This window comes from Meles meles, chromosome 21 (assembly GCF_922984935.1).
Source record: "Meles meles chromosome 21, mMelMel3.1 paternal haplotype, whole genome shotgun sequence".
Classification (NCBI taxonomy): domain Eukaryota; kingdom Metazoa; phylum Chordata; class Mammalia; order Carnivora; family Mustelidae; genus Meles; species Meles meles.
The window spans coordinates 8,059,100-8,085,504 of record NC_060086.1 but is presented as its reverse complement, the minus strand read 5'-3'; the positions used below and the strand labels follow the sequence as shown (position 1 = coordinate 8,085,504).

Genomic DNA, 26,405 nt, shown 5'->3' with positions numbered 1-26,405 from the left:
GACTGCAGACCGTTCCCCCACCATGCACATCATCAGTCAGCAATAGGGAAACTGTGGACATAGTAGTCATGGTGATTGTAATAATCACCTATAGATAAATGGGAATCACTGTAGATAAATGGGAAAATATTTCATATATTCTAGGAAAATATAATTTTTTAAAAGATTTATTTATTTTAGAGAGTGCGTACGCATGCGCAAAGTGGGGGGGGGGCAGAGGAAGGAGGAGGATCTCCAGCAGACGCCCCACCCGGTGCCGAGCCCCATGCAAGCCTCCATCTCGGGACCCTACGATCATGACCTGAGCCCAGAGAGTCAGACACTCAACCGACCGAGCCACCCAGACGCCCCTAAATTCTTTTAATATCGTGATGGTAGCTAAGCCAAAATGTTTCTCTGGATCGGCAAAGACTAGAAAGTGCTCGTTGGAACGAGAAGGACGATCATCACGGGGGCAGGATTGTTTCTTCACTCTCAGTGTCATCCTTTCAAGGGCGTTTCTAAAAATCAAAGTCGCTGAGCTTTTCCGTATGTGGAATTTAGATGTGAGGAACAGAATTATTTTATGATGGTGACTACTGGTAAATCACTGGGATGGATGCCCAGAGGAGAGTCCGGAATCAGGGTGTCTCTGAGGAAGGCTTCGGCGATGCTGCCGCAAAGGCACGGTCATGAAGGCCCCGGTTCTAGGATTTCCCCAGGGTTCTGGCTCTCTGTCCTCACCGTGGCTACCACGGAATCCTTCCAAGACGCCCCGCGGACCTAGAAAGATGCTGTCCTTGGTGGTGGCTCCGTGAGGGCTGGTGGCAGCAGGAGGATTACCCCAACCCCGGGTGGGCTGGTTCCTGAACACCGGCGAGAAACGCTCAGTGTGTGAGCCTCCGGGCCTCCGAGCTGGCCTGGTGGTGAGGGGCGTCCCGCGCACGGAAGGCCTCTGGGACACTGGCCTGTGCACAGCCCTTCCGTGATGGAGGTACGTCTCAGAGCAGAGAACGCGTGGGCCCAGCGCAGGTCTGTGCTCCGTTACCATGGCGATGAGGTGCCGGCGAGTGGAGTGTGGCCTCACTCATCCGAGCCGCAGACTGCTGACGCGGGAATCCGTTTGCCTCACTACAGAGTCCCCGTCTGCCACTTCCTGCCCGGCGCCGTCGCCCCAGGGTCTCTGTTTCCCTTAATGATCTGTTTGTCAAGCTTGCTGGTGAGTTTCACAGCAAGAGAGAGACCGACTTTGAATCCCATCACCAGTTCCTCTCGGTGACCGGAACCATTCCCGAACGTTCCTTTGATGATCTGAGCGTTGGGGCGATGGCTTTGGGCCTTCAGGAGGCTTGATGCCCTTCACTGCCGGCGACCTGTGCGTTTTCTCGGAAGCTGTGGGGGCCTCAATGAAGGGTCAGGAAAGTGGGGGGCTCTGTGCCAATCACATGAGTGTCTTTAAAAAAGAAGGGGCTGTGGGGCTTAAAGGCCAGAACTTCAAATCACACTAGTGAATGTGTTCCCAGGCAGTCTGGCCCTCCGCAAACATTTCTGAGCCGGCTTCTTTCAAAGTTGCTAGTGTCTCGGGGAGGGGCGTCGCCACTCTGTCCAGGGTCGTCTTTGATCGAATATGGCAGACGTGCTTGAAGGTGGATTGGCGGGGAGGCCTTTGGGGATAGACTCTCCGTGTCTTCCCTTTGTCTGTCTTCTGCCCCAGGTAGGCGCATCAGCCAACCTCGCAGTGCCTAGCAATCGCGGTGCTCTGGGGAAGCCAGGAAAGAAAGCGCTTACAGGACGGGGTGGGGGGGGCCTGTGTGGCTGGTTTCCTTGGAGTGGGGCCTGCCGTCCAAGCTTACTGGGCAGCCGGCTTTATTAAGGGGAGGAAAACCTTGAGCTTCGAGGAAAGGGGTTGCGTGCGTGCCCATGGATAGGTACCTACCTAGGTAGGTAGGTCCATGCCTAGATCACTAGGTAGATAATGCTCCAGGAAACCACTGGATTTTTTTTTTCCATTTTTCTTCCCTGAAGCTCGTTTCATATTCACAGTTCCTTGGTGTGATTAATCTTTTTGCCCCAAGGGAAGGGAGGAGACAAGAGACAATCTAAAAGGGGCAGAAATAAAAGAGCTGGGGTTGGGGGGGGGACCGATTTTCCTGGATGCGGTGTTAGTCATTACATCACAGAGAACAGTGCATTCCGCCGTGTAACTTTTTAACAGGAGGGCATTTGGTTACTGGAGCTAACAAGCTTCCGGCCCGGCCTGGGATGGATTATTGCAGACTCTAAATGAAAGGACGGCCCAGCCTCCGCAGATGAATTCTAGAACATCCAGCTTTTTCCCCAGTGTTGTGTCAGTGGGGGACTGTGGGTTCCAAGTCCTCCCCGCGCCCCCCCCCCCATGGAGAATTCCATGGCTCCGTGTCCCTGTTCTCAGCATGGCATCAGATGCCTCTGGAGGGGACAGCTGTGGCAGCGTCTTGAACGTGGGTGGTCTCATGTGTGCGCCCTCACTGACACGATGGCCACGGGCTGGGTGCTGTACATGGCCTCGTGCACCCCGGAGAGTCCCGCGGCCGCAGTCCCTGGTGAGGGACAGGCTGACGTTCCTTTGTGATATGCATAATGACTCTCGTCTCGTGCCCATGAGATGGCCGGGAAAGTATGTGCGGGGTTAGTGCCTTGAACTCAGCAATCGGACTCTCATGCAGGCATTTGGGTAGCATGGTAACAGGAAGGGGAGGGGCTGGCCGCACCCTCCAGAAGATTCCGCGGCACTGTCTGAAACTCATCGTCTGGCGCATTAGACCAGATTTGATTTGATATTTTTTTCCCTTTTCTTTTCTTCTTTTTTTTTGGTGGGGGGGAATCTTATTCATTTATGTATTTGAGAGAGAGAGAGAAAAAAACATGCTTCAGCGGGGGGAGGGGAAGGAGCAGAGGGAGAAGCAGGCTGAGCAGGGAGCCCATCTTGGGGCTCGATCCCAGAGGCAGACATTTAACCGACTGAGCCCCCCGGGCACCCCCTTTCCTTCTCATCAGAATAAATCAACAATAGTAACCACTGGTTCTCTCCAGAGTTACTCTTTAACTCCTGAAAAGATTTATATATAACCTAGACCTAGTCACAGACAACAGAGAGACAAAAGAGAATTCTGGAAGGCCACAGGTAAACTAGCATGTGCCCTTCCCTGAGCCAGACGGCTACTGCCCCTCATGGGACGTGGGGTTCAGCCTTGCACGCCCACTCGTCGCCAGGATGCGGTGACATGGTGGCCCTCAGAACTGAGTGTTCACTCGTTTCTTTTCTTTCTTGGTTGAAACCTGCATTAAGGTGCTTTCATCATATCAAGAATGCCATAATAAAGAAATGACTTTCTTCCGTACGGTCAGAAAAGACAGGTTTCTGGATGCAGGCCCAGCCTCCCTTCCCGTTGTCTGTCGTCCGGCATGTGTGGGCGCAGGCCCCGCAGCGCTAAGGGAGCCCCAAGGAGGGGCTGGGCCGGGAAGGGCCAAGGCACGGGGGGGGGGGGGGGGGGGGGCGGGGGAGAACATCACAGACGGAGCTCTGTAGGCGCGAATTCGGAACTGGGAAGAACGGGGCATGGGTGGAACCTTTGGAAAAGGTAGAAGCGCCTCGGTCAGAGCTTTTTTATTTTCCTCTTAAAATGACAGTAGGGAGCGCCTGGCTGGCTCAGTTGCTGGTGTGCATGATTCTTGATCTCAGGGCTCTGGGTTTGACCCCCACTTGGGGCGTAGAGATCACTTAAAAATAAAATACTTTTTTAAATAATAATAATAAAATGACAGGAAGGAAGTGGGTTCTGGGAGAATTTTGTCTTTCCTGTGTGTAGCTGACGGCGCTCTGCTGCCTGGAGGCTGGTATAGGAGGGAGAAAAGCATAGACGCGGGAGGGGCCGAGGCTCCTTGCTCTTTCTGGGTGACCTTGGCGACCTGTCCCCTGGCGGTGCTAGGCCTGGGAAGCCCGCCTGCTGCCTCTCGTCTCAGTGCTTCTTCCCCCGCCGGTGGCTCTTTCTGGAGAGGAGGTGAGCCTGAGGAGTGTGTGCTCCAGAACCAGCCAGGCCTGAGACCCCCACGTGAGGCACAACTCAGGAACTTCCCACCAGGGCCTAGAAAGTTCCTTGCCCACCTTGGGTGCGGTGCTGTAACTTGCTCTTCCAAGAGTGAGGCGTCTCCCCATGCGTGCCAGGATGGTCCCGGAAACTGCGCTCTGTGAGTTTCCTTCTGATTAATGTCTTTCAGAAATTGTCAACCTTCTCTCATCCGAGCTTGGGTGAGAAGGGGTTCGGCTGTACTACAGCTAATGCTTCAAGAGCGACAAGATGCAGGCTGGGGTGCAGCAAGCCCATGAGGGCCTCAGAGGGTCCCCTCCCAGCGCACACGCCACGGGACAAGAGCAAGCCCTCTGACAAATTCCCTCGCAGTGTGACTTGTTGGGACCACCTCCCCCTCGTGCTCGTGCCCACACTGCTTTTCAGCTCTCGTAGCCCTTGGGACTATCGTGGGATTGGTTGCAGGGGACCGGCCACATGACCCTGAAGGCGGCCCCAGTGCAACAGTAACACAGGAGGGCAGGGGAGAGTGGAGGCCCAGCCCCGCCTGCCCTCCCCTGGAGCACGCTGTGCCTGAAGGCCCCGCACAGTCCTCCCTGGGCAGCCAGCACTGAGCAGGAGGCCTGCTCGGGGTTTGCTCTCAGGCAGGAGACATCAGCTTCACTGTTCCCGGGAAAGGCTACTCTGGCGTAAAGTGGGATTTTCCACCATACCTCTACCAGGAAAAAAAAAAAGGAGAGAATTAGAGTAACTCAAAGTAACAGATTTGACTTTTTTTTTAAATGATGAGTTGTGGGTTTTCTTGAATAAATGAAATGGCACCATGATTATAAAAGGCAAGATTTCGAAGGGCTTACACACTTCTTTAAAAATAAGTCGCCCACCTTCCCTAATCCCCCAGCCTCCCAGCCGCCCTCCCCAGAGACAGTTCTGCTCCCAGTTCCCCGTAGCTGGATACAGTTCCGCGCACGAGAAGGGAGCACGCAGGCCTCAAAGGGCTATGCCTTCTCTTCTCAACTAGCAATACACCGCAGACGCTTCCCAGGCCGGTACACAGAAAACCTCCTCGTCCTCTTTATAGCCGTAAGGAGTCCTGTGTCTGGATATATACTGTATTTCATTTAACCAGTCAAGAGTGAGAGAGATGCAAATTACTTTTAACATCCTCTGGGCAGTTCAGTCAGTTAAAGCGTCTGCCTTCAGCTCAGGTCATGATCGCAGGGTCCTGGGATCCAGCCACGCATCGGGCTCTCTGCTCAGCGGGGCTCCTGCTTCTCTCTCTGCCTCTGCCCCTCCCCACCACTGGCAGGCACACGCTCTCGCTCTCTAATAAAATCTAAAAAATAAAATGAAATAAAAAATATTACTTTTAACAGCAAAACCTAAGAAACTCTCCCACAGTGAGCAGCCTTGAGCACCCATGAGCAGCAGCGTGATGAGGCCGGCTCCGCGGACTGCCACGGGCTCGTCCAGCCTCTGCCAATGAGCGATTGTGTGGCATTGGGCAAGTGACTCGATCTCGCTGAGTCTCAGTGTCGTCTGTAACGGGGAGAAGACAGTACCTGTCCGCTAGGCTGTTGGGAGGTTTAAACGACTTTGTGCACAGAAACCTCCGCAGCAGGCTGGCCCAGAGCAAGCGCTGTTTGAACCTTTATTTCTGCCGACGCCACAACCAGTACCGTCCTGTGCCGCTTCGGTGTGCAGGGAGAGCTGCAGGGTCCTGCACATGCACCCCCCAAATGTCGGGCTCTGCCTCCAAAACGGGAAAAAAGTCGAGCCGCTCACTCCCTGGGTGGAGCTCGTCGAGCAGAACGTCGCTGTGTGGCAGCCGGCCCCGAGGGTCCCCTGAAGGGATAACCTGCGCGTAACTCTCCAGATCTTGGCTTCTCTGAAATGCCATCCTTGTTTGGACGCTGCCTGTCCAGCCACCGTTGTATAAAGTCGACCCCAAATCCTGAGCTTCCAGAATAAAACTGCGGGTTACCGCTCATGCCATCTGGGGCGTGAACCATCATGGAACCAGGCCATCTTATCTGGACACGGATTGACCCTCAGCACAGGCGAGCGACAGTACCATCACCACACCCCACCCCGTGCCGGCACACGCCAGCTCCCCTTTTGGAGAAAGCCCTTGCAGGCCCTGGTCACAGGCCTCTGGACGCGTCTGCCTTCTGTCCCCGTTAGACTTCCTTTGGAAAACAGAATTTACAGTACACTGGGCATTCAGCGCAAGAAGCAAAAGTAGGTCATAGGGGCAAACGAGGACTTGGGTTTTCAGTGGTTTGGTTCTCGGGAAGGCTGAAGAAAGCTTGAGCGGCCGAACATGGTCAGGTAGTTTGAAAAACGTGGTAGGAATAAAATGAGGAAACTCACGTATCTGTGTGTCCGTGTGCCGGCCACACTGCTAATACCTTTAATCCCTTAGCAGTAAGAGGAAACGATTTCCCCCGTCTTATGGACGGAGAAGACCAAGGCCCAGAAATAAGAGGTGATTTGGCCCCCATCAGGAAGATGGAAATGGCAGGAAGACGATCCTGAGACCAGCGGCCCAGCTTGGGTCCAGGCAAGCTGTCATTTGCCCCTGAGGGCTTAGTCCCCCCACCACGGGGGAAGGGTAGGTCCTTGGAACTATGCTCAGAGAGGTCAAGGCCACATTTCAAACCAAGGAACAAAACCGGTTCAAATTACACATTGGGACAAATAACAAAAAAGCAGATCCAAGACAGACGGTAGAAAATCTGATACCTGTGTTACCCAGGGGTGCATCCCTTATGTTTCGGCCGGGAGAAGAAAAGAGAACCCAGTGACAGGACAGCGGCAGAGTCAGACCCAACGCTGTGAAGTTTTGCAATGAAACGTTTGTAATCCATCTGGCCCATGAGACAGGTCTGCGCTGCTTTGAAACCCTTCCCATCTGCATCCAAGGAAAATATACACGGTAGCCCAGCGCCCTCTCCCGTGCTGAAGGACAGCCCTGCCTTTCGGCTGTCATGCCCTCTCCCTGACGGCGGCCCTGAGGCAGCCCGGGACCCCGGCCCCCCAGGCCCCTGGCTCCACCACGCACGCTGGCCCTTGGGCCACACTTGGGGCCCTCGCCAGAAGGGAGGAAGGCGTCTCTGCTAGAGAGCCAGCCAGGAGCCTCCATCACCGGCTTCCTCCTGATTTTGTGTTGTGTTCTTCCCTTTGGAAGTAGAGTCCCTAAATATAGCCCGAGTCTGAATTGGCAGATGTTGGATTTGTCCTTTACAAGAGGACCAAAATTAGTCTGTCATTTGGCACCTAAATAAAGCAGCCAAACTGCCTTTGTACCAACTTTGCGACAAGGAGGGACTGAAGCTGCAGCGTTTTGTCTGATAAGGAAACTTTCTTGGAAGCTGTTCGCAGCACCTCCAAAGCCAAAAGCTGGGGGGGAGAACGAGAGAGGGGGCGTGGAGTGCAGAGGGACGTGCCTTCCTCCTGGCTAGACCCGCTCGGCCCCGAGCGTCACGGGCGGCTCGGTTCCACATGGTTGAAATAGCTCCTGAGATGGGGAGAGAGAATCCACACTCCAGCGAAATAGTAGTCAGAGCAGACAGCCATGCTTTCTCTGTTTGGGGGAGGAGGAGGACAGTCTGTCCAGAGTGCCTGGAGCCGGGTGAGCAGCGGGGCTCCCCAGGGGCAGCCGAAAGATGTTATAATCAATTACCACATCATAACACTGATGTATGATAATTACGGAGTGTTTCTCCTGAGATAGTGCCGCGTTTGGCTGGGATACAGTTCTTTCATGGTCCACTGCCTGATTAATATGCAAATAATAGGCTGATTGCATGATGAATGCGGAAAATGAGTTCGCTGATAACGTGAGCACTGAAGCGGGGAGATGATAAATTACTTTTACTGACTGTCCTACATTAAGTACCCTTTCTCAACAATTTCATCACAAATTAAGTAAAGCAGTGTGGAGAGATCAGGAGGAGGTGTGGAATAACGCACCTTAATAGCTTGCCTAGGCCCATCGTGGACGGCACAGACGTCACCGGTGCTGCCCCCGCGCGACCCGATGCCCCAGGGAGGGGCTCATGCCAGCCGCCCCACTCGCGTCCTGCTGGGAAGCCGGGTCGCAGCCCCCCACACCGGCGCGTCCATGGGCTGCCGTCAGCCCCGGATCCTCTAAGGAACGTTCTGTCACAGCCCAAACATCATTACCCGCACGCCAGGCTGCCCAGCGGTGTCATTGAGAGGGGACGGGCCGCTCTTTGGGGGGACACTACCCCTCCAGACACATGGACACCGCAAAGCCTGTGGTTCCCCCAGGGCCCCTGGGGAAAGGAGAGTCTCTGAGCTGTAGGCCTGGAAGGTTCAGGAATAAAACCATATCCAAAACCACCTCTTGCAAATCTGGGGAAATGAGTTCTGCTCTCGGAACAGCGAGTGTGACCTGTCCGCTGGGGAGCGCGGCTGGCGGAAAAGGCCGGGCAGGTCTGCCCGAAGCCAGGAAAAATCCTGGAGGAAGAGCAAGGACACGGGCGTGCGGGCGCGCACGCTCACACGCACTCGCACGGTGATTAATGTTTGATTACAGCAAAGCAATTTAACTAGAGGGTTTGTTTTTTCCCATCGCGGTAATATATATTTAGACTGTTTGTATGACATACATTTTCTCTTAATGCACAGGGACGCATTGATAAGTGTTCATACACACAGCTGGTTCGGTAATAAGGTTATTGAAGGTAATTTGAAAGCATTATTTCTAAATCAGTATGGATCTGCAGCAAAGCTGGAAACCGGGGTGAGCACCGAGCTCCTGAAGCTGGGCCAAGTGTGTCGCCCAGGGCCGCTTCTGCAACTTTGCCAGGCCAAGTTCACGACAAGAGACGAGTGGTAATTTGAGCAGCGTTTTTAATTTTGAGCTGAGTTCAATGAACGTCGAATTCCCAAACTCTGCCTTTGATGTGCATAGTGACTTCAGAGCTTATAAAACACACACCAGAAACACGAGGCCCCCCGAGAGAGGGCAGACAGACGCCCCGAATCGTCCGCCAAGCCCACCCCAACTCAGCCACCGCCACAGGAAGGCGCCACGTGGGTCAACGCAGGGTTACGGAGAACGTCTCCCCATCTCCCCCGCGCACTTTCCTAGTTGGGAGAGAAAAGAGTAAAAAACCATCTCTTGCTCCCCCCCCACCCCCCACCCCGTGCTATGCACCGGGCTGAGGTGCCCAGCCAAGGACGGTCCTGCCTCCTCCCTCCTCCCACAGCGGGCCCACTGCCACCACCAGACCCGGGAGCTGAGCTCAACGCCCCCTCTGGTGACGTGCACCCAACCTTGGACTCAGCCTTGTCTCCCCAGAACTGCCCCCTTCGGTGAACAGTGTCCCGCTCCCCCCCACCCCTGTCGTCTAAGCCCAAGTCGCGCAGCCCCTCTCCATCCTTCTCTCCTGCTCACGCACCCTCCCAAACACGCTCGTGTGCACGCGCACACACACGTGTGCACGCTGACCGTTTCTTTCCCTAAGTGTCTCTCCAATTCTTTTTCTTCCCCTTCCCGCGGTCCCCACCCTGGCGCTCGCCTCAGAGCCTTCCTTCCAGATGGCACAGCCGGCTGGGGCCCTCCCCTGCTGCGGTCCCTTCCCCAGGGCCCCTGTGCGACCCGGCTCCCATCTTTTCCTCACTCACTCCCGGCCCACCCAGCCCCAGCTTCCGTGTCACCGTGTCATCCCCCACCCTCACCCCATCCCCTGAGCGTCCCCGCCCTGCCCTCGTCTCGGGGTCTTTGTGACCATGACTTGCTTCATGAAGTCTGTCCGGCTCCCCACTGCGCCCCATCTCCTAGCACCCTGCGGGCACTTAGAGGGCCGCCTCGCTGAATGAAAGACACGGGCCCTTTCTTCAAGTGCTTAGAGGTCAAGTTTGGGGAGGTTAACTCTTCATGGGTCAAGTTAAAAAACAACCTTACTTTTATGGGGGCTTTTCTCTTTGTTAATCAGTGAAGTATTTCGGCTTTGACGTCACCATACGAGTTTCCTCGGACAGGCTTTTAAAAATGTTTCGCTCACACACACACACACACACACAGAGCCCAGGACCTACCTGCACCAGAGCTCTAGGCTCATCTGCCCGCCTTCTGTGCTGGCCCGGGGCCGTGTGTATGGGAGAGAAGCACTGCTGTTGTGTGTTCCAGAAGAAACTAGGACCGACAGAGACATTTTCCCTTCCTGAGACAGCAACGGGTCCCACCCAGCCTGTCGGGCCTCTCCCCAGCTCCCCCTGCCCCAAACGTTGCCCAGGTTACTCCTTCTGCCATCGGGGTGGGGAGAAAAACAGTAACAACAAGGGATTGGGTCGGTTTGCTGAGATTTCCTGTGACTTCAGGCAATGCCCGAGCTGGCTCGGGGCTGGAAACAGTGTTACCAGCCCAAGGAGGGGGCAGGCAAGGCCTGGGTGCGGGGACCGTTGGGAATGAGACCTGGTGAGGCCCCCGGCCTTCCTTCCCCATGGCGTCAGACGCAGGCCCCGGCCCTCGGGAAGGAGTCTGTTTTGTAGCGTGGACACACCTCTGTATGCTACTAGGTTCTTCTGTTCCTTTCTCAGTAGAAAACATCCAGCGGTGTCGAAAGCTCTGACATGCATTAAAGTGTCGGTGTATTTTGTTTCAAGCCCATGCTCATCCATCAAAAGGCTGTTCAGGCTCAGAAACAAAACAGCTCCACATTTTTTTCTTGGCCTGGAGAAGTCGGCTGTGGTCCTAAGGGGCCGCAGGTATCTGCTGTCAGACCCTGGGGCGGGGTTCGGGACGGAGGAGCCCGTCCTCTGGGCTGGGCTCCGCCGCTGCTGGGTCTGGGTCTGGGCTTGGCGCTGGGGACGGCGGTGAAGGGGTCTCACGTGACCGTGTGGGGCAGGCCTGGCCGATTTCTGACGGAAATCAGGAGGGCAAACGAGCGTCACCGTGCACCTTCGAGGTGGAGAGGCTCGGGCGCGGGGTGCAGGGGGTCTCTTAGAAGAAGGCAAGCAGGTCCCGACGCGTCAGCTCGGATTCCGTGGCTGTGGCATGGAACCCACATCTGAACTCCACTGAGAAGCGTTGCAGACTGCCGGCCACACAGTGGTGGCCTTTGAAGCTGTCAGCCCTGTGTGCCGGGAAGGCCCCGGGCAGGACAGGGTCCTTCCAGGCCACCAGGGCTCCTGCTGGACCCAGGATGCCTGCACCGGGCACCCCAGGACCTTTTGTCCAACCTGGCCCCACTGTGCAGCCACAGCCCACGAGCCGGCCGCCCCCCACCCCCGGCTCCGTCTTCCACTATGCCTCTAAACCCGTACCCCCTTTTCCTCGTCTCCTTGATTTCATCCCTCGCTCCCATTTCCATGTGCCGGGCCCCGGCCGTGCTGCTCCCCAGCTCTGTTTGGCAACCCTCCACCCCGCATCTTCTCCCTCCCCTCTCCCTTCTCCCCATACTTGTCTGTCTTTACAGTCACTTGGAATTTCCTGGCTTGGCAGGGGCTCAAAGCCTAAACTATGGACATAATGAAAAGTGGTGCATCAGACCAGCTACCAGTTAAATAATGTTTGGGTTCTTGTCAGAATGTCACAGAGTACCCTGTCATTTTGTTTCAGCAACTTGTCCTTCTGAATGCACAGTCCGCCTTATGGCATGCCAGCAGTAAAAATGTCACTTACAATAATTACTTTTTGGTGAAAATGCTTGCTGACTTCCTACCTTCAAGCTGTTTTTTACACAGTAGGGAGATAATAAGAAATGACTTTATCCTGACTGCTCAAATGAACACTAAATGGAATTTGGGTTATTATTACTGCAGATAGAGGGTCGGGTATGGAAATTTCAACCGTGGATCGGATAAACTACAGGGAGATTGGTCTCTGGAAATTACCGCGGGTGAGCGTTTTCAGCCGGCTGCTATTGAAAACTTAAGGCAGCTGTTGTTTGCCTGCTGTTTTTGGAATATAATATTTTTCATAATCCTTTTATAGTCCCTGAATGCCTCGTGCGTTTCAGAGGGCCTCGAGTCACTGCCTCTGTTCTCTGTATCTCACTAACCAAGCGACTCCCGTGCGAGATTCAAACCTTTCCAAAAAAAAAATTAATCCACATGGATCGCTTCTTAATGGAACACCTTACTATTGCTGTCAACGTTGGATAGATGAGCTGTGTGGCTGGGCTTTTCCAATATGCAAATTGCCCGTTTTCAGTTGGCCCGGCCTTGCTGTCTGCGGGCACCGCGGAAGCAAGATGGGTGTCCGATTTCTCTTATCGGCATCGGTGTCTGATTTCTCTCACCGAGATGGGGGTCCGCTTTCTCTTATCCCCAGTGCCTGGCAGACTGCGTGACGCAGTAGGGTGCTTTCAGGATGCTTGGGCGAGCGAGCGAGCGAGCGAGTGAACGACGGGCAGGCCCATGGATGCTCCAGTGACCGCCAGACAAAGGGTGGGCGGAAACACGGAGGCTTGCTCAGTCCGGTTCAGAGCCTTTTCCAGCCACGTGACCTGGACAAGTCACATTGCCCGTCTGAGCCTCGGTTTCCCCGCCTGGAGTACGGGGTTTATATTCCTGCCGCAGGGCCATTAGGGGAATCGGATGCAGCAGTGTCTAAACGCGCCCTCCGTTCACTGGCCCGTTTGCACTGGGTACGAGCGCGTTCTGGTTCCCTTCCCTAATCCCAGGAGTGGGTTGGCCTTGGGGTGCAGGCTGTCCCGTTTTTGAGAGTCAGGCATGTTGACATCTGGACCGCAGAGCAGTCATGTCGTGGAAGGCCAGGCCCATCGTGCTGCCGTGAGTGGACATGCAGGTGTGGGCCCCGCCGTACAGGTGGGCTGTTTTGAATACGGAACATCTGACCGGTTCCTGGCTCTGTCACCAGTTCCTGGCTATGTCACTCACCTTTGAGTGTGTCAGAGGAAGGAGACAGCTATACCTGCCTCGCACTGTGAGGTCCCTGTAAGGAGCGCGGGCGGGCGGTCGTTCTCGTGAGCCTTAGCCCAGCGCCTGACACGCCGGGAATGCACAGGAAATGACGTTCACTGACATAGGAGTCGCTCTTACGAGTGAGGATAAAATGAGGCTTTCTTATTTTATTTTATTATTTATTAGAGAGCACGAGCTAGGGGAGGAGCAGAGGGAGAGGGAGAAGCAGGCTCCACACTGACCGTGGAGCCCAACGTGGGGCTCAATCCCACAGCCCCAGGATCATGACCCGAGTTGAAATCAAGAGTCGGATGCTTAACCAACTGAAGCCAGCCAGGTGGCCCCAAATATGGCTCCATAATACAGTCTCCCCCACCCCACCCCAGGATGGTCCTGCTGTCACACGCCCCCCTGAATAGCACTCCAACATGTCCAGGTACCCAGGCCCCTCCCACAGGAGACGCCCCTGCTTCTCCCCCTTCGTCAGCCCCCTCCCCACATCCACCCGGCCACTGAGGCCTGTTGAAGCTACCCCCTACATCTGTCTTAACCCTAGATAAAGTCTCCCCACTGTCTGTTGTGCCCCCTTACGGGCTATGACCCACTGTCCCCGGACCACAGGACTTCTCGACCCCAGCCACCTTGCTATCGGCAAATTCATTCTCTCCCCTGAAGCAACAGGGAATTACCTGCATTGTTTTTTGGTTTTTGTTGTTTTTTTTTTTTATGTTAGGTCTGTAATATTTAAAATTACAGAAATACGTGTGAATATCCATATACCAACACCCCACTTTACCCTGAACATGGGGGTCAGGGTGCAAGCCTATATTTGTAAAAGAAACAAAACATCAAGAGATCGAGTTGCACCCCCCTCCCTCATCCCAGTCCTCCTTGGAGGCGACCGCTCTCTCTCCTGAACTTGCTCTTTATCGTTCCTGGGCTTGATTTGAAATCTTCACCTCTACATAGCCGTGTAGCCACGCAAAACATGGAAGAGGTACAGGCTCTCAGCACATAAGAACGTTATGCTCTGTGTCATTCTGTCCCTGGTTTCGTGGCCTCCCCGGTACGCTCCGGGTGCCAGTACACATGGTCCCGGCCTTGACGTCCTCACCGCAGTTCAGAGCACGCGGTACGTTGTGGGAGCACGCCGCGATCCGGAGACCTGGTCTGCTGGTGACGGACACTGTTTCCGGTCTTTTGCGCTTCCAGAAAAGGCCTCAATACACACTCTAGTGGCCACTTGGCGTCCCCAGAAGAGAAGCGTTGCTGGGATGAAGGGTAGGCCCGTCTTCTCTTCGAGAGGCCGTTCTTCTTTCGAGAGGCCCTGCCTCTCGAGTGCCTGTGCCCAACGGTTAAAGCAGACATTTTAGCCCATTCGAAGCCCCAGCCCCGTCCTGGGGGGTCTCTCTTTGCCCCGCATTCCTGCTACCTCCGTTTCATGCCTGCCTCAGCCCGCCGGAGCCCTGGCAGTCTACCTTCTTCCTTCCTTGCTACTCCTGCCTCTCCCGACTCCCTGGCGAACTCCTGTTCACGCCAGAAATGTCACTCGGGGGGTCGGGGGGGGCTCTCTCCTCAGGCCACATCCGTGTCCCCACTCCCTGGCCCCCATCCCTCATCAGAGCCCTCATTGCCCCTTAGGGACTTGTGTTGAGTGGCCGTCTCCCCCCTAGGTGTGAGCCCCAAAGCGGGCAGGGCCACCTCTGACCAGGCTTCCGCCATACCGCCAGTGGCCCGGCTCAGCAGATTATGGATCGAGTGAAAGAATGAACCAAGTAACATCTCTCCCTTCTTTCCCGGCACTTTGTCCTGAATGAACTGGGGCTGAGGTATAATTTACATACAGCAAACTTCACTCTTCGCCCCTGGGTGTGTCCTGTGAGTTCTGGCAATCAAGACGCAGGCTAGTTCGATCACCACCCACCCCCGCCCAGAATTCCCTTCTGCCCCTTTGTAGTCTAGCGCTGCCCCCCAGCCCCCAGCAGTCACCGATGCGCTTTGTGTCCCTCTGGTCTTACCTTTACTAGAATGTCATCTCATCCGTACCATGCCAGGAACTGGGGAAGAAAGAGCGGTAAATCTCGAGATTATACTGAATGTAGGGGACCGTCATATAAACAAATACATTTTTTGTAATTTATTTATTTGAGAGAGAGCAAGCGTGGCGGGGAAGGGGCAGAGGGAGAGGGCGAAACAGATTCCCACTGAGCAAGGAGTCCGACATGGGACTCAGTCCCAGGACCCCAGGATCATGACTTGAGCCAAAGGCAGTTGCTTTCCACACTGAGCGACCCAGGCGCCCCCCTAAACAAATACATTTCTTTTTTTTTTTTTTTAAGATTTTATTTATTTTTGTGTATCTGTCAGAGAGAGAGAGAGCGCGCACAAGCAGGGTGAGAGGGAGAAGCAGGCTCCACTGAGGAGGGAGCCCGATGCGGGGCTGAATCCCAGGACCCCAGGATCATGACCTGAGCCGAAGGCAGACGCTTAACTGACTGAGCCGCCCAGGCGCCCCAACAAACACATTTTAATACAGTTTAATAACTGTTTTTATAAGAACACAATAGCAACAACAAAAAAAACCATCAAATTCAGGTTGTGTTTCTCAGCACCAGGTACATGGGGGGTTTATTTCTTACTACAACGCTGTCTGCATTTTCCAGGTGAGGAAACCAGGGTGTCCCAAGAAGTTGTGAATGTCGTTCATGTGAACACAGCCGGCTGGTAGAGGTCGCCCCATCCCTGAGTTCATATCTTAATGCCAAACCCAGGACTCCTCCTTTTTTTCCTTTTCAAAATGACTTTGAATTACATGGAGTGGAAGAAAGCCTTATTCCTTCAGAAATTGTCGCTTTAGACAAAAGCCTCCAATTGCTGTTATTTGGGGTAAAAAAACAGGAATGGTTCATCTGTTCCATTGACAGCGTCTTGTGTTCTGTCGTGATGGTCAAGGACATGCAACCACGTGTCCTTCCTGCACACGGGGGCTCTGGGGCTTCTTTTGGGCATGGCTTTGGTTACTGAGTTTGCTGGTCCAGGCACACCGGAGCTGGGTGCTCACTGGAAACAGCTTTCTAAAGAAACGACTCTTTCCAGACACCTGCATGGCTCAGTCAGTGAAGCGTCTGCCTTTGGCTCAGGTCACGATCCCAGGGTTCTGGGATCGAGCCCTCCGTCGGGCTCCCCGCTCCCAGCAAGAAGCCTGCTCATCCTTCTGCCTCCCTCTGTCTGTCTTTCATAAATAAATAAGTAAAATCTTGAAAGAAAGAAGAGGGAAAGAGAGAGGGAGGAAGGAAGGAAGGAAGGGAATGAATGAATGACTCTTTACAGCGTGATATTCTCAGCATAAGGACTCGCCGGGTCTCCCAACGGGGCCGTGTACTATTGCACCTGTCCGTGCCCATCCAAACACAGGGCCCGATCCTGCCTTCTGCGAGCTGAGCGCACGGTGGCATCCGTGTGCACGTGTGTCTGTCTCTGAATGACGTCCCCCAGCACGAGCACTCTGCTTCGAGTCTGTTAGGTTTAGACCCAGACTCACAGCAGAGTCTGGGGCACGCCAGCCCCACAGCACGCGCCCGGTACATTTCAAGCCGCCGGTGGAGTTTTCGGTCTTAAGGGCTTTGCCTGTTCCTGCAGTCATGCTTGGGGGTACAGAGAGACGCCAGGAACATGCAACCAGTACCTCTGTGTGGTTCTCTCCGGGCTTCTCGGTGGTTCTCGGCGGCAAGAGCCCTTGCTGGGAATGCCTGGGAGGAAGAAACGTCCCACCGGCTGGGGAGCGGGGAGCTCAGTCTCGGCCGGCGCGGCAGGAAGCAGGGAAAGCACCAGGGCAGGGGCCCCGTGCGGTCCGTTAGCCGCCAGGCAGCCATGCTTTTGACCTTGCCGTGGGTTACAGGACACAAACCTGAGAAGGAATCTGTTTATCATGTGGGGATTCGTGCCATCCTTGACAGTCCGCAGTGAGCAAGATGGATGATCTGCCAAATCGCTCCCTCGCATGGGTGAATCAGGGCAAATTTACAGTACAGTTTCTTTGCTGCTTCAGATACAAAAATAGCATTTGCTGGGTTTTATATCCAGTTGTGCGATGACCTGGAGGTGAGCGGAGAGAAGAAATCCGATTTGTAGGATTCATATTGCCTTAAAGATGTGTGTGGATCATTTCTGCTGTTTACGCCTATCTCTTTCACATCTTTCGCAAACCACCGGGTTCTGTTTTTTTTTTTTTTTTTTTTTTCTTTAAGCCACATTTTCGAGACTGAGGACACGGGTTTATGTGTCAGTGGGACTCTGTTCCTGCTTAGGACAATAAACGGGTTTATCGGTTGAGTTGCGGTGTTTTATTTGGGATTTTCTCCTCCTGGGTATGTATACGAAAGAGCCCTTGTATTCGGAAGACATCTCCCACGCTCTTGAGTTTAGGGTAGGCTTTTATCCTGGATGTGGTATGTCCAGGAAAGGACACCCCAGGTCTATGAAACTCAGTCATTACTCAGCGTTAACGTTCCGTCTCGTCGGGTAGCGAGTGTTTGGGGGGATGCCCGTGTTCCGCAAGTGGGCTGCTTTCTGAGATGTTATCCTCTCTCTGGGGCCAGAGAACTCACGTGACGACACCTGGCCTGTCCCCTTACATGTGACGCCGTGCAGTCTTACCCTGTACCCTGCTTGATGGGGGGCAGGGAGACCATACCAGACCCCGAGCCACTGGCAGATTTTACCTCATGGGTAGGACCATGGTGCTAAATGATTCCGTGCTTTCCTCCCGGACACAGCCTTTCTCTCTCTGGTAATTAATTAGGAAATGGCCAAAGCCTTTCTTTACTCCACACATCCCAAAACTAAAATGGATGCTGGGTTTCACAGGTGATGCTGACCAACCAGAAGCTCCCCAGCAGAGCTCAGGTGGCAGTCCCGGCTGGTCAGCTGCGACGGGGCAGAGACCCTTCTTAAGAAGGGAGAGCATGGAGCCACTCTGGTCCCATCTGTTCCGGCAGTGGGGACAGTGTGGGTGGCGTAGATAAACAGAGCTCGGCCTTCAAAAGCGCGTCCTGGGGTTTGGCGGGGAACAGAGTGGGTCCTCCTCTTCAGTCGGTTCCCTCCAGGCTGGGTGCTGTGGGGCCCTCCGGGGTCACAGCAGAAACCCACATGGAGTCCCAGGACTCAGTCCTGAGCACCCCCCGGGGCCAGCCACCGAGGCCTTGCATCTCCTCCTAGAGGGTCTTCCTCACCATGGTGGCCACGCCCCGTGGGCAGTCCTCTAAGAACCCACCCATTCATTTCGTTCTGGAAATTACGGACAGAATAAACCGGCAGATTATGATTCCGCCAAGGTTCTTCGGAATTCGGGAGTGATGGGGTCCCGTGGGAAGGAATCGTGACTGCCAGAGCGCACGGGCCATGGGCCAGCAGGTTCTCAGCAGAACGCCCTTGCACCAAGCCCACAGAAACCTTTTGTTTAACCCCCCGGCTAGGCTCCTGTGGCCGTTACGTTCTGTTCTGTCGAACGTGAGAGGTTTCTCCCCGCCGTAGCACCACGCCTTGCCACGCTGTCCGCCCGCGGGGTGCTACACCAGTTCCTCCTAGGCCAGGAAAGCAGACGTGTGCCGTGAAAGCCGCCCCTTCTCAGGCCCAGACTGTCGTGTGCTTTAATTACAGAAAGCACTCCAAAGACGTCCGCCAGCTGCAGCCCTGCCCCCGAGTCACCGATGAGCTCCAGCGAGTCCGTGAAGAGTCTGACGGAGCTGGTCCAACAGCCCTGTCCCCCCATCGAAGCGAGTAAGGATGGCAAGCCACCAGAGCCCAGCGACCCACCCGCCTCCGACTCCCAGCCCGCCACCCCCGCTGCCCCTTTCCGGACACTCGGCCCTCAGCATCCAAGAGCTGGTGGCCATGTCTCCAGAGCTGGACACCTACGGCATCACCAAGAGGGTCAAGGAGGTGCTGACGGACAACAATCTCGGTAGGTCCCCTCCCCGGCTGCCAGGTCAGGGGCGGCGGGTCGCTTCCTGTGGGTTTCTGGAAGGATGGGTGGAGGGCACCGAGGCTGAGTCTGCCAGCGGGCTTAAGCGTTGATAGCTACCTCTAGAAACAGCTACCCCAGCAAATCTGGGACAGCGGGGCGGGGCTTGGGCTTGTGAGTGGCACCCCGCCCGGCGGCTGATAGTCTGTTACGGTCCCCACCTGCAGCCTGGTGCAGCGGCCTCCCTTCCCCACGCCCTCCACTGGGAGGCAGTCGGGAGCCCCTGTGGAACTGAGTTGGCCGCACCCCACACCCGGGCCTTCCCCACGCCCTCCACTGGGAGGCAGTAGGGAGCCCCTGTGGAACTGAGTTGGCCCCACCCCATACCCAGGCCATCCACCGCGTGCCTGCCCCAGTCAAGGGGCTCTGTGGCACAGAGACACTAGCTGTGACTGTGGCAATACCAGACCATTTGGTCGTTATAAACCTTTGCGCCTCCGTGGTACAATATGAACCACATGGGGTTCTCGTGGCTCAGGCACCCAGCCACGGAAACAGCCACTCCCCAGACACTTAACCTTGAACTCACGACCCTGAGATCGAGACCTGAGCTAGGATCAAGAGTCAGAGGCTTCACCGACTCAAGCCACCCAGGCGCCCTCAGTGCCCCAAACGCTTCTGTCCTTACTTCCCAAGTGTCTGTCTCAGTTAAGGGGCACTGCTCTGTGCGGTGCACGTTCAGACAACCCCAAAGAGCGGCTGGATTTTGCAGAGGGGCCTTGCGTGTCTGCTTTTCCCAGGGGATAGGAAAAGGAGGAAGTCGCAGGGAAGCTTGTGTGGTGACTGCACAGCCCCAGGGCTCAGTGGCCGGCTTGCCACCCCACCGCGTGCGCAAAACAGAACAAGAGAAAAAGGAACATCCGCTGAGAATGTTTGTAATTAAGTTAATTCAAAAAAATTAAAATTTCAAAGAAATAAAAATGGCCACGACGTCCCCCATGTTCATCAATGATTGAAACGCACAGGGTCTCCTAGACCCAGGACATGCCCTCCCTTACAGCCTTGTCACGTGTCCAAACAAGCAGGCTCGATAGAATATTGCTGCCCACTGCCCCACAGGAAGTGTCGTTTCTGTAATCACCGGCAAGCAGCTGAAGAAAACTTCTAAACCACTGAGACGGGGCGCCTGGGTGGCCCAGTCGGCTGAGGGTCTTTCTGCCTTGGGCTCAGGTCACGGTCTCAGGGTCCCAGGGTCAAGCCCTGCATCGGGCTCCCTGCTCAGCGGAAAGTCTGCTTCTCCTCTCACTTGGCCTCTGTGCATTCTTTCTCTCTCTCTCTCTCAAATAAATAAGTAAAATCTTCTTAAAAAATAAATAAACAAGCCACTGAGAAGTGGCAAGGTCGCACCTGTGAGGTCATGAACGTTAAAATCTCATCCTTGGCCTTCCCATCCCCGTTTCCATCCTTGCGGGAGTTCTGACTGGTGTCGGTCACGGTCATGTGCTGCCACAGCCGAGCCCCACTGGCCCGTGGAGCTCCCATCTTCGAGGGCCGGGAAGCGCAAATCCGGGGTGAACCTGCCCACACCAGAGAGAGGGGACTCCCTCCTCTGGGAGCAGGAACTTCCAGAAGAGCTCCTTCATAGCGCCAGTGTGGAGCTGAGAAGCAGTCTCGCTGGTCACTCTAGCTGGTCTCGGCCACCGCCTCTGCTGGGGGTCTCTCAGTGGAGTAAAGGGCGCAGAAGGGGCCAAGTTAGAGCTGAATCATGCAGCTGGAAGGCCCAGGTGTCCTCTTGCCTCTCCCGGTGAGATCTTGAGGGGTTCCTGGGCCAGTCTCTTGAAATCAGCAGCAGAGTGCGTGTGTGCGCACGTTTTATCAGGTAAGGGCCGGTAGCTTTCTTCAGGCTCTCAAGTAGGTCCGTGACCCAAAAACGACTGGGAGCTGCTGCTCTGAAACCTCTAGCAGTGATAAAAATGTCCAAGAATATTCGTTTTGATCCCCCACCACCCAACAAGGTGGGTCACGCAGATAACGAGCTGCTTATTACATCTATCACTTTCCTAAACATAGCAGCCTCCTTGGGAGGAGATAGGATTCATTTGCCAGATGAGAATGAGAAAATTTTACATAAAACAACCACAACAGAAACCCGGTAAGGACTTAGGATGTTTATAGGGTAAACTAAGAATTTAAAATATAGGGAACCACGGGTTTATGAAACCGGTAAACGTATCTGTAAATTAAAACGACTGATGCCAAAAAAAACCATTATCAAATCCAAAGCTTTCCGCGCAGTAAATTTCAGCTTGAAGCCCGGCTTTTTACAGGGGGGCGCTCTGCCATTTCTCACACTTGCCCTGTGAGCGCAGGTGGCGGTGTTTCTGTCTCGCAGACAGAGGGCATGGACCTGTCACCCACAGTCACCCTTCCGCGGAGGGGCAGAGCTGCTCTGGGCCCGGGGGTCACGTTCCCTACACTCTGTGGCCCCAAACGCCGGCCTGTCTGATCCCAGTCTCCTTTTCCACCTAATAAGTCCTTTTATTCGCGTTCTCCCATCCGGTCGCTCAGGCTGTCCCTGATTCTCATCCACGCCTTCAAAAGGGCCGGCCCCTCTTAACCTGCAGCTGAATGGCTCTCAGAGAAGAGAAATTTTCTTTTCAAGCCTCTGACGAACATGCCAGACCTGGGGCCGCTCAGCTCTCCAGAGCAGAATTCCCTCTGATCAGCCTGGGGAGCAGGCTGCCCACCACAGCCCCAGAGAAAAGGCATCGAGGAAGGGGTTTTGATCCCCTTTGAGCGCCAGTCAGCAGAGGCAGCTTAGACTGCGGGGATGGACTTTAGAATTGGAAATGGCCTGCTTTTCAGAAAAACAGAGCTGAGGGGCTCTTTCTCCTTCTCTTTCCTGCTGTGACCTTGGGTCAAGTGGCCTGTTTTCTCAGCAAGACCGGATAACCTCGCTAATCGCGAGAGGAGCCAGACAGCCCTGCGGTTTAAGGTTGTGTAGGAGCGGGCTCCCCGTGCACCACTTAACCTCCCGGGCTCCGGCAGGGGATTAACCACCTCTGACAAGCGCCGCAGGTGTGTTATCCAGGCCTCAGTACATCCAAAGCCTGGAGGCTCTTTTGAGAGGAACGTCGTCGTGTCCCGCAGAATGCACGAGGAACAGTAACTCCGTTACCGATGGAGCTTGTCACAACTCTGATTGAAGAGATGCTTCTTAATAAAAGAGAGAGAGAGAGAGAGGTTTTATTTATTAGAGAACAAGCGCAAACAGGAGAGAGAGTCTGAAGCAGACTCCGCGCCGAGTGCAGAGCCCAACGTGGGGCTCGATCCCACGACCTCGCCATCACGACCTAAGCTGAAACCAAGAGTCACCCCCTTAACCTACTGAGCCACCCGGGCACCCTTGAAGAAATGCTTCTAGAAAGTGCTTGTTCCAAGGCAGGACCCAGCTGACCAGATTCTGGGGCTTCAGGCCCCGTGTCTGACTTTAACCTTGGCTCATACTTGTCCTTCCGGATCCCTCGATCTCCGTCATGACATCTCTCTCGGTTCTGTTCCCAGGTCAGCGCTTGTTTGGGGAGACCATCTTGGGGCTCACCCAAGGCTCCGTCTCCGACCTCCTCGCTCGCCCAAAGCCCTGGCACAAGCTCAGTCTGAAGGGACGGGAGCCCTTTGTCCGGATGCAGCTGTGGCTGAATGACCCCAACAACGTGGAGAAGCTGATGGACATGAAACGCATGGAAAAGAAAGGTAAGCCCCACCGCCCGCTCTGGCCAGTTGCCTTCTTGTCTGCGAGCGCGCGCCGTTCCTTGTGAGGCCTGTGCGCGGGGCTGGGTAGGGCCACTGATCTGTGGTCAGGCAGGGCAGAAAGGGGTTTTAAACGATCATCAGTTGACAAGTACCTACAAAGACTGGAAAGATCTGTGACTTTTTCTCCCCAGCGGACTGAACCCAAATACTTTTAGCATCAGGGAGGGGGCACCGCGCGGTTCCTCATGGTCGCCCTGGCAGACACTGTACCCTGTTTTTTCTTTAAAGCCACCAAAAGGTGAGCAGCACAGCTCAGTGGTGGCCCGTTTCTTGTCTTTGCCTTGGCGGGTACGTGGGGTACCTCTCGTGCAGGTGTGCCACGAGCCAGGCCCTTCTGTATCGGATCGTGTTGGTGAGATCATTCATAAACGTGTTGGTAGACAGGGAAAACTAGGGTTCAGAGAAGCTGCGTACCTCCATTAAGGTCACCCAGCCTGGAGCACAGAAGAGCGAATTCTCACCAGAACAGGTCTCTCTGGCCGTTACTTCATGGGCTGTGGGGCCGTGCGGGATTCAGCCCCCTTGAAGGCCAACGGCGGCTCTTCTTTCCGCGTACACCTGCAGCCCTCTCGAATGTTCATCAGCCTTCTTCTTGCCCCAGAGGCCCCAAAGCAGAAATCCCCCAGCGGGGGCACCTCAGTGCTGCCAAGTAATGTCTGCTCCGTCCCCCGGTTTGCCCCCCGACCTGCTGCTCCTCGTTCGCGGGTCCTGCCCTCAGAGGGCACAGGGCGGTAAGCCCGTGGAGTGGCCAAATCGGAATCCCTTAGATGTGGAGACAAGGCACCACCCCCATGTGGCCGGGGCGTGACTGAGCCAGGGGCTGGGCACGGAGCCCAGGCTTACACCCTCGGAGTTCACCGAGAGAGTCTGCTGTTCCCGGCCGGCCTGGTGGCATGTTGTCACCCAGCCAGTGCAGGGGGCCAGAGCTCTGGGAGGAAGTGAGCGTCGCTGATGTCTCCTCCCAGAGCTCCGTGGGGTCGGGCCTCCTCTTTGCCAGCGGCTGTGCTAAGGCCTCACGCAGTCCGCCCAGCTTGGCCCAGTGTAGGCGCGTTCTCCGGGAAAGCTGCGGCCCTGGTGTCCTGAGACTTGCCTGATGCTAACAGGCGGGAGCAGGACTCCAGTCACAGGCTGGCCGGCTCTGGGGCCGCTGCTCTCAGATGGGTGTCGCGCTTCCTTGTGCCCAGAGCCCGCCACCCTGGGACCAGTGCACCCACGCAGGGCCCTCCAGTGGACTCAGGCCCGCCCTCCAGTGTATAGATTGAGGCTATCAGCCCTCCGGGCGGCCACAGGCGCCTGGTGCCACGTCACCCGCAGAAGTTCTTTAACTTTCTACCTTGGGAAATTTGAAACAAAAAGGCAGAACAGAATCATGAGCCCAGTACATCCAGTACCGAGTTTCAACAATTATCAGTGCCCGCCTAAGCAACGTTAGGGCTTCCCGCAGGCTGTCAAAACGCAACGCCTGCCGCCTTGAGCTCGGTGTGGCGGCTGCTCCCAGTGCCGGGGAGCCCCCTCCTGTGGCCAGCCCTCCGAGGCCACCCCCCTGAGCAGCCCCTCAAACCCCCCATGACTGCAGGCATCAGGAGAGGGACAGCCCTGGTTCCATCACCCCCTGGTATGTTTCTCCTCGAAAGGCCACCAGGGAAGAGCCCTTGCCCCCACAAGTAGATCCCGGGGGCTTCCTAGTCCTGCGCTCCTGCAGCACGGGCCCCGGGCGCCATCTTGGGTTACAGAAGAGTTACTGTGGGGCCGGGCCCAGGCCCCTCCTCGCATCCCAGGGTCCCTAAAAGCAGCTGTGGACCCACCGCCTTCTCCCTCCCTCTAGCAGGGATGCTCGGTAGAGGAACCTTCCCCAGACACGCCAGTGCGTGAACCAGAGCATAGCAGGGCTGTGATTTCTGCTCTTACTGGTCATCCGCCCGATGGGGGTGACCCGCTGGGCACACCAGCCTGCGTTTCTTTCTGGCCACTGACTGTTTTTTGTTTGTTTGTTTTTTAAAGATTTTATTTATTTGACGGAGATCACAAGTAGGCAGAGAGGCAGGCAGAGAGGGAGGAAGCAGGCTCCCTGCAGAGCAAAGAGCCCGATGCAGGACTCGATCCCAGGACCCTGAGATCATGACCTGAGCCGAAGGCAGAGGCTTTAACCCACTGAGCCACCCAGGCGCCCCCCACTGACTGTTTCATATGCATTCCCTTTGGGGCAAGATTTCCCCAACTCAACTCAACTCAACTGTGTTCCTAGATATAATCCTAAAACAGCAAGTTAGTTCATCACTCTCTGGTCTGAGTTTCTGCCTCTGTAGAACGAGGCCGGTCATGCGGACTTCTCTAGGTCGTGAGCATCAGAAAGAACAGGCCGAGCATAACCACCAGCACACAGAACCGCTCAGCAAATGAGTTTTTAGAGTAACTTGGGACTCTTTAAAACAGACGAGAGCCCGTCGTGGCTCCCGGTCTAGACTGGATAAGAACTTACGCTCCAGGTGATCCCACATGCTCTCTGCTTCCCGCTCCTCCCGAACGAAAGCTGCTGCTTCTCCTGTTAGCTCCCGTGTCTTCTTGCTCTCCTTCCTTCCTCTGAACGTCTCGTCTCCACCGCGGTCCACCTTCTGCTTCCCGTCCCCGGCCAAGATGGCCCTTGAACCAGCCTGTTCACGCGGCCCCCGGACGCTCGTGCGCATGCACACACCGCCTGGGCTAGCTCGTGGGCTCCTCTCCCCGGTGGCTGCTGATGAACCCCGACCATCCACAGGCGTCTCCTGTGACATTCATCTGTGACCCGGACGTCAGGGCTGCCCCCATGGACCAGCTGTGTGACCCAAGGCAGATCATCTCACTGCCAGGCTTCGGTTTCCTCCTCTGTACACCATGACGGTCACGGTCCCTCTCCTGGGCCGTAACTGGGAGGGTTGCTTGGCAGGTGTTGGCTGCTGCTGCTACAGCCGCTCCTCCTCCCCCCTCCTCCCCGCTGCTGCTTGAAGGAAATAATATTACGTCCCATCTTGCATCTGTCTTAAGAAGTTGCAAGGTAGGGCTCCTGGGTGGCTCAGTGGGTTAAAGCCTCTGCCTTCAGCTCAAGTCATGATCTCAGGGTCCTGGGATCAAGCCCTGCATCAGGCTCTCTGCTCAGCGGCGAGCCTGCTTCCTCCTCTCTCCCTCTCTGTCTGCTTCTCTGCCTACTTGTCATCTCTGTCTGTCATATAAATAAATTTTAAAAAAATTAAAATTAAATAAATAAATAAGTTGTAAGAAATTTTCAGACCATATTCAAGCTAACCCATTAGAAAGCTCAATATGGAGGACTCATTTGCTGGAGAAGTCTGCATGGCTTTTAACTTGAAGCGTAGTTGGGAACGGGCAATGTGTCAGGACAGAGGGGGCAGGGGAAGCCCGAAAGCACAGACGGAACAGAGAGCTTGAACCTGGAGGCGCGTCCCCTTTCCTTGGCAGCTGCTGGCGGCCCCCTCCAGTCCTCCCCCGGTAAAAGGCCACGTCAAGGGCATGAGGACTCCGCTCCTTCCCAGCTGCTGGGCTGCGGGGCTTTCACCTGCTGCCCCTCCCAGGGCAGGTGCACGTTTCCTGAAACGCCCATCCCCTCTCCCAGCCCCCTCCCCTGCACTCCAGGGCAGACCCCCCGCCTCCTCAGCCGCTTCCAGCCGCTGGGCTTCAAGTGCCCCTAC

The 26,405-nt window shown here is 55.4% G+C and overlaps 1 protein-coding gene across 1 annotated transcript in view; it reads left to right on the top strand.

The window, feature by feature from the left end:
• The window catches only part of CUX1 (cut like homeobox 1), a 338,009-nt gene that overhangs the window by 294,164 nt on the left and 17,440 nt on the right, over positions 1-26,405 (top strand). Inside the window, 3 exon segments of the mRNA XM_045994176.1 lie at positions 18,606-18,787; positions 18,789-18,909; positions 22,474-22,662. Coding sequence (XP_045850132.1) covers positions 18,606-18,787; positions 18,789-18,909; positions 22,474-22,662 — 492 coding nt within the window.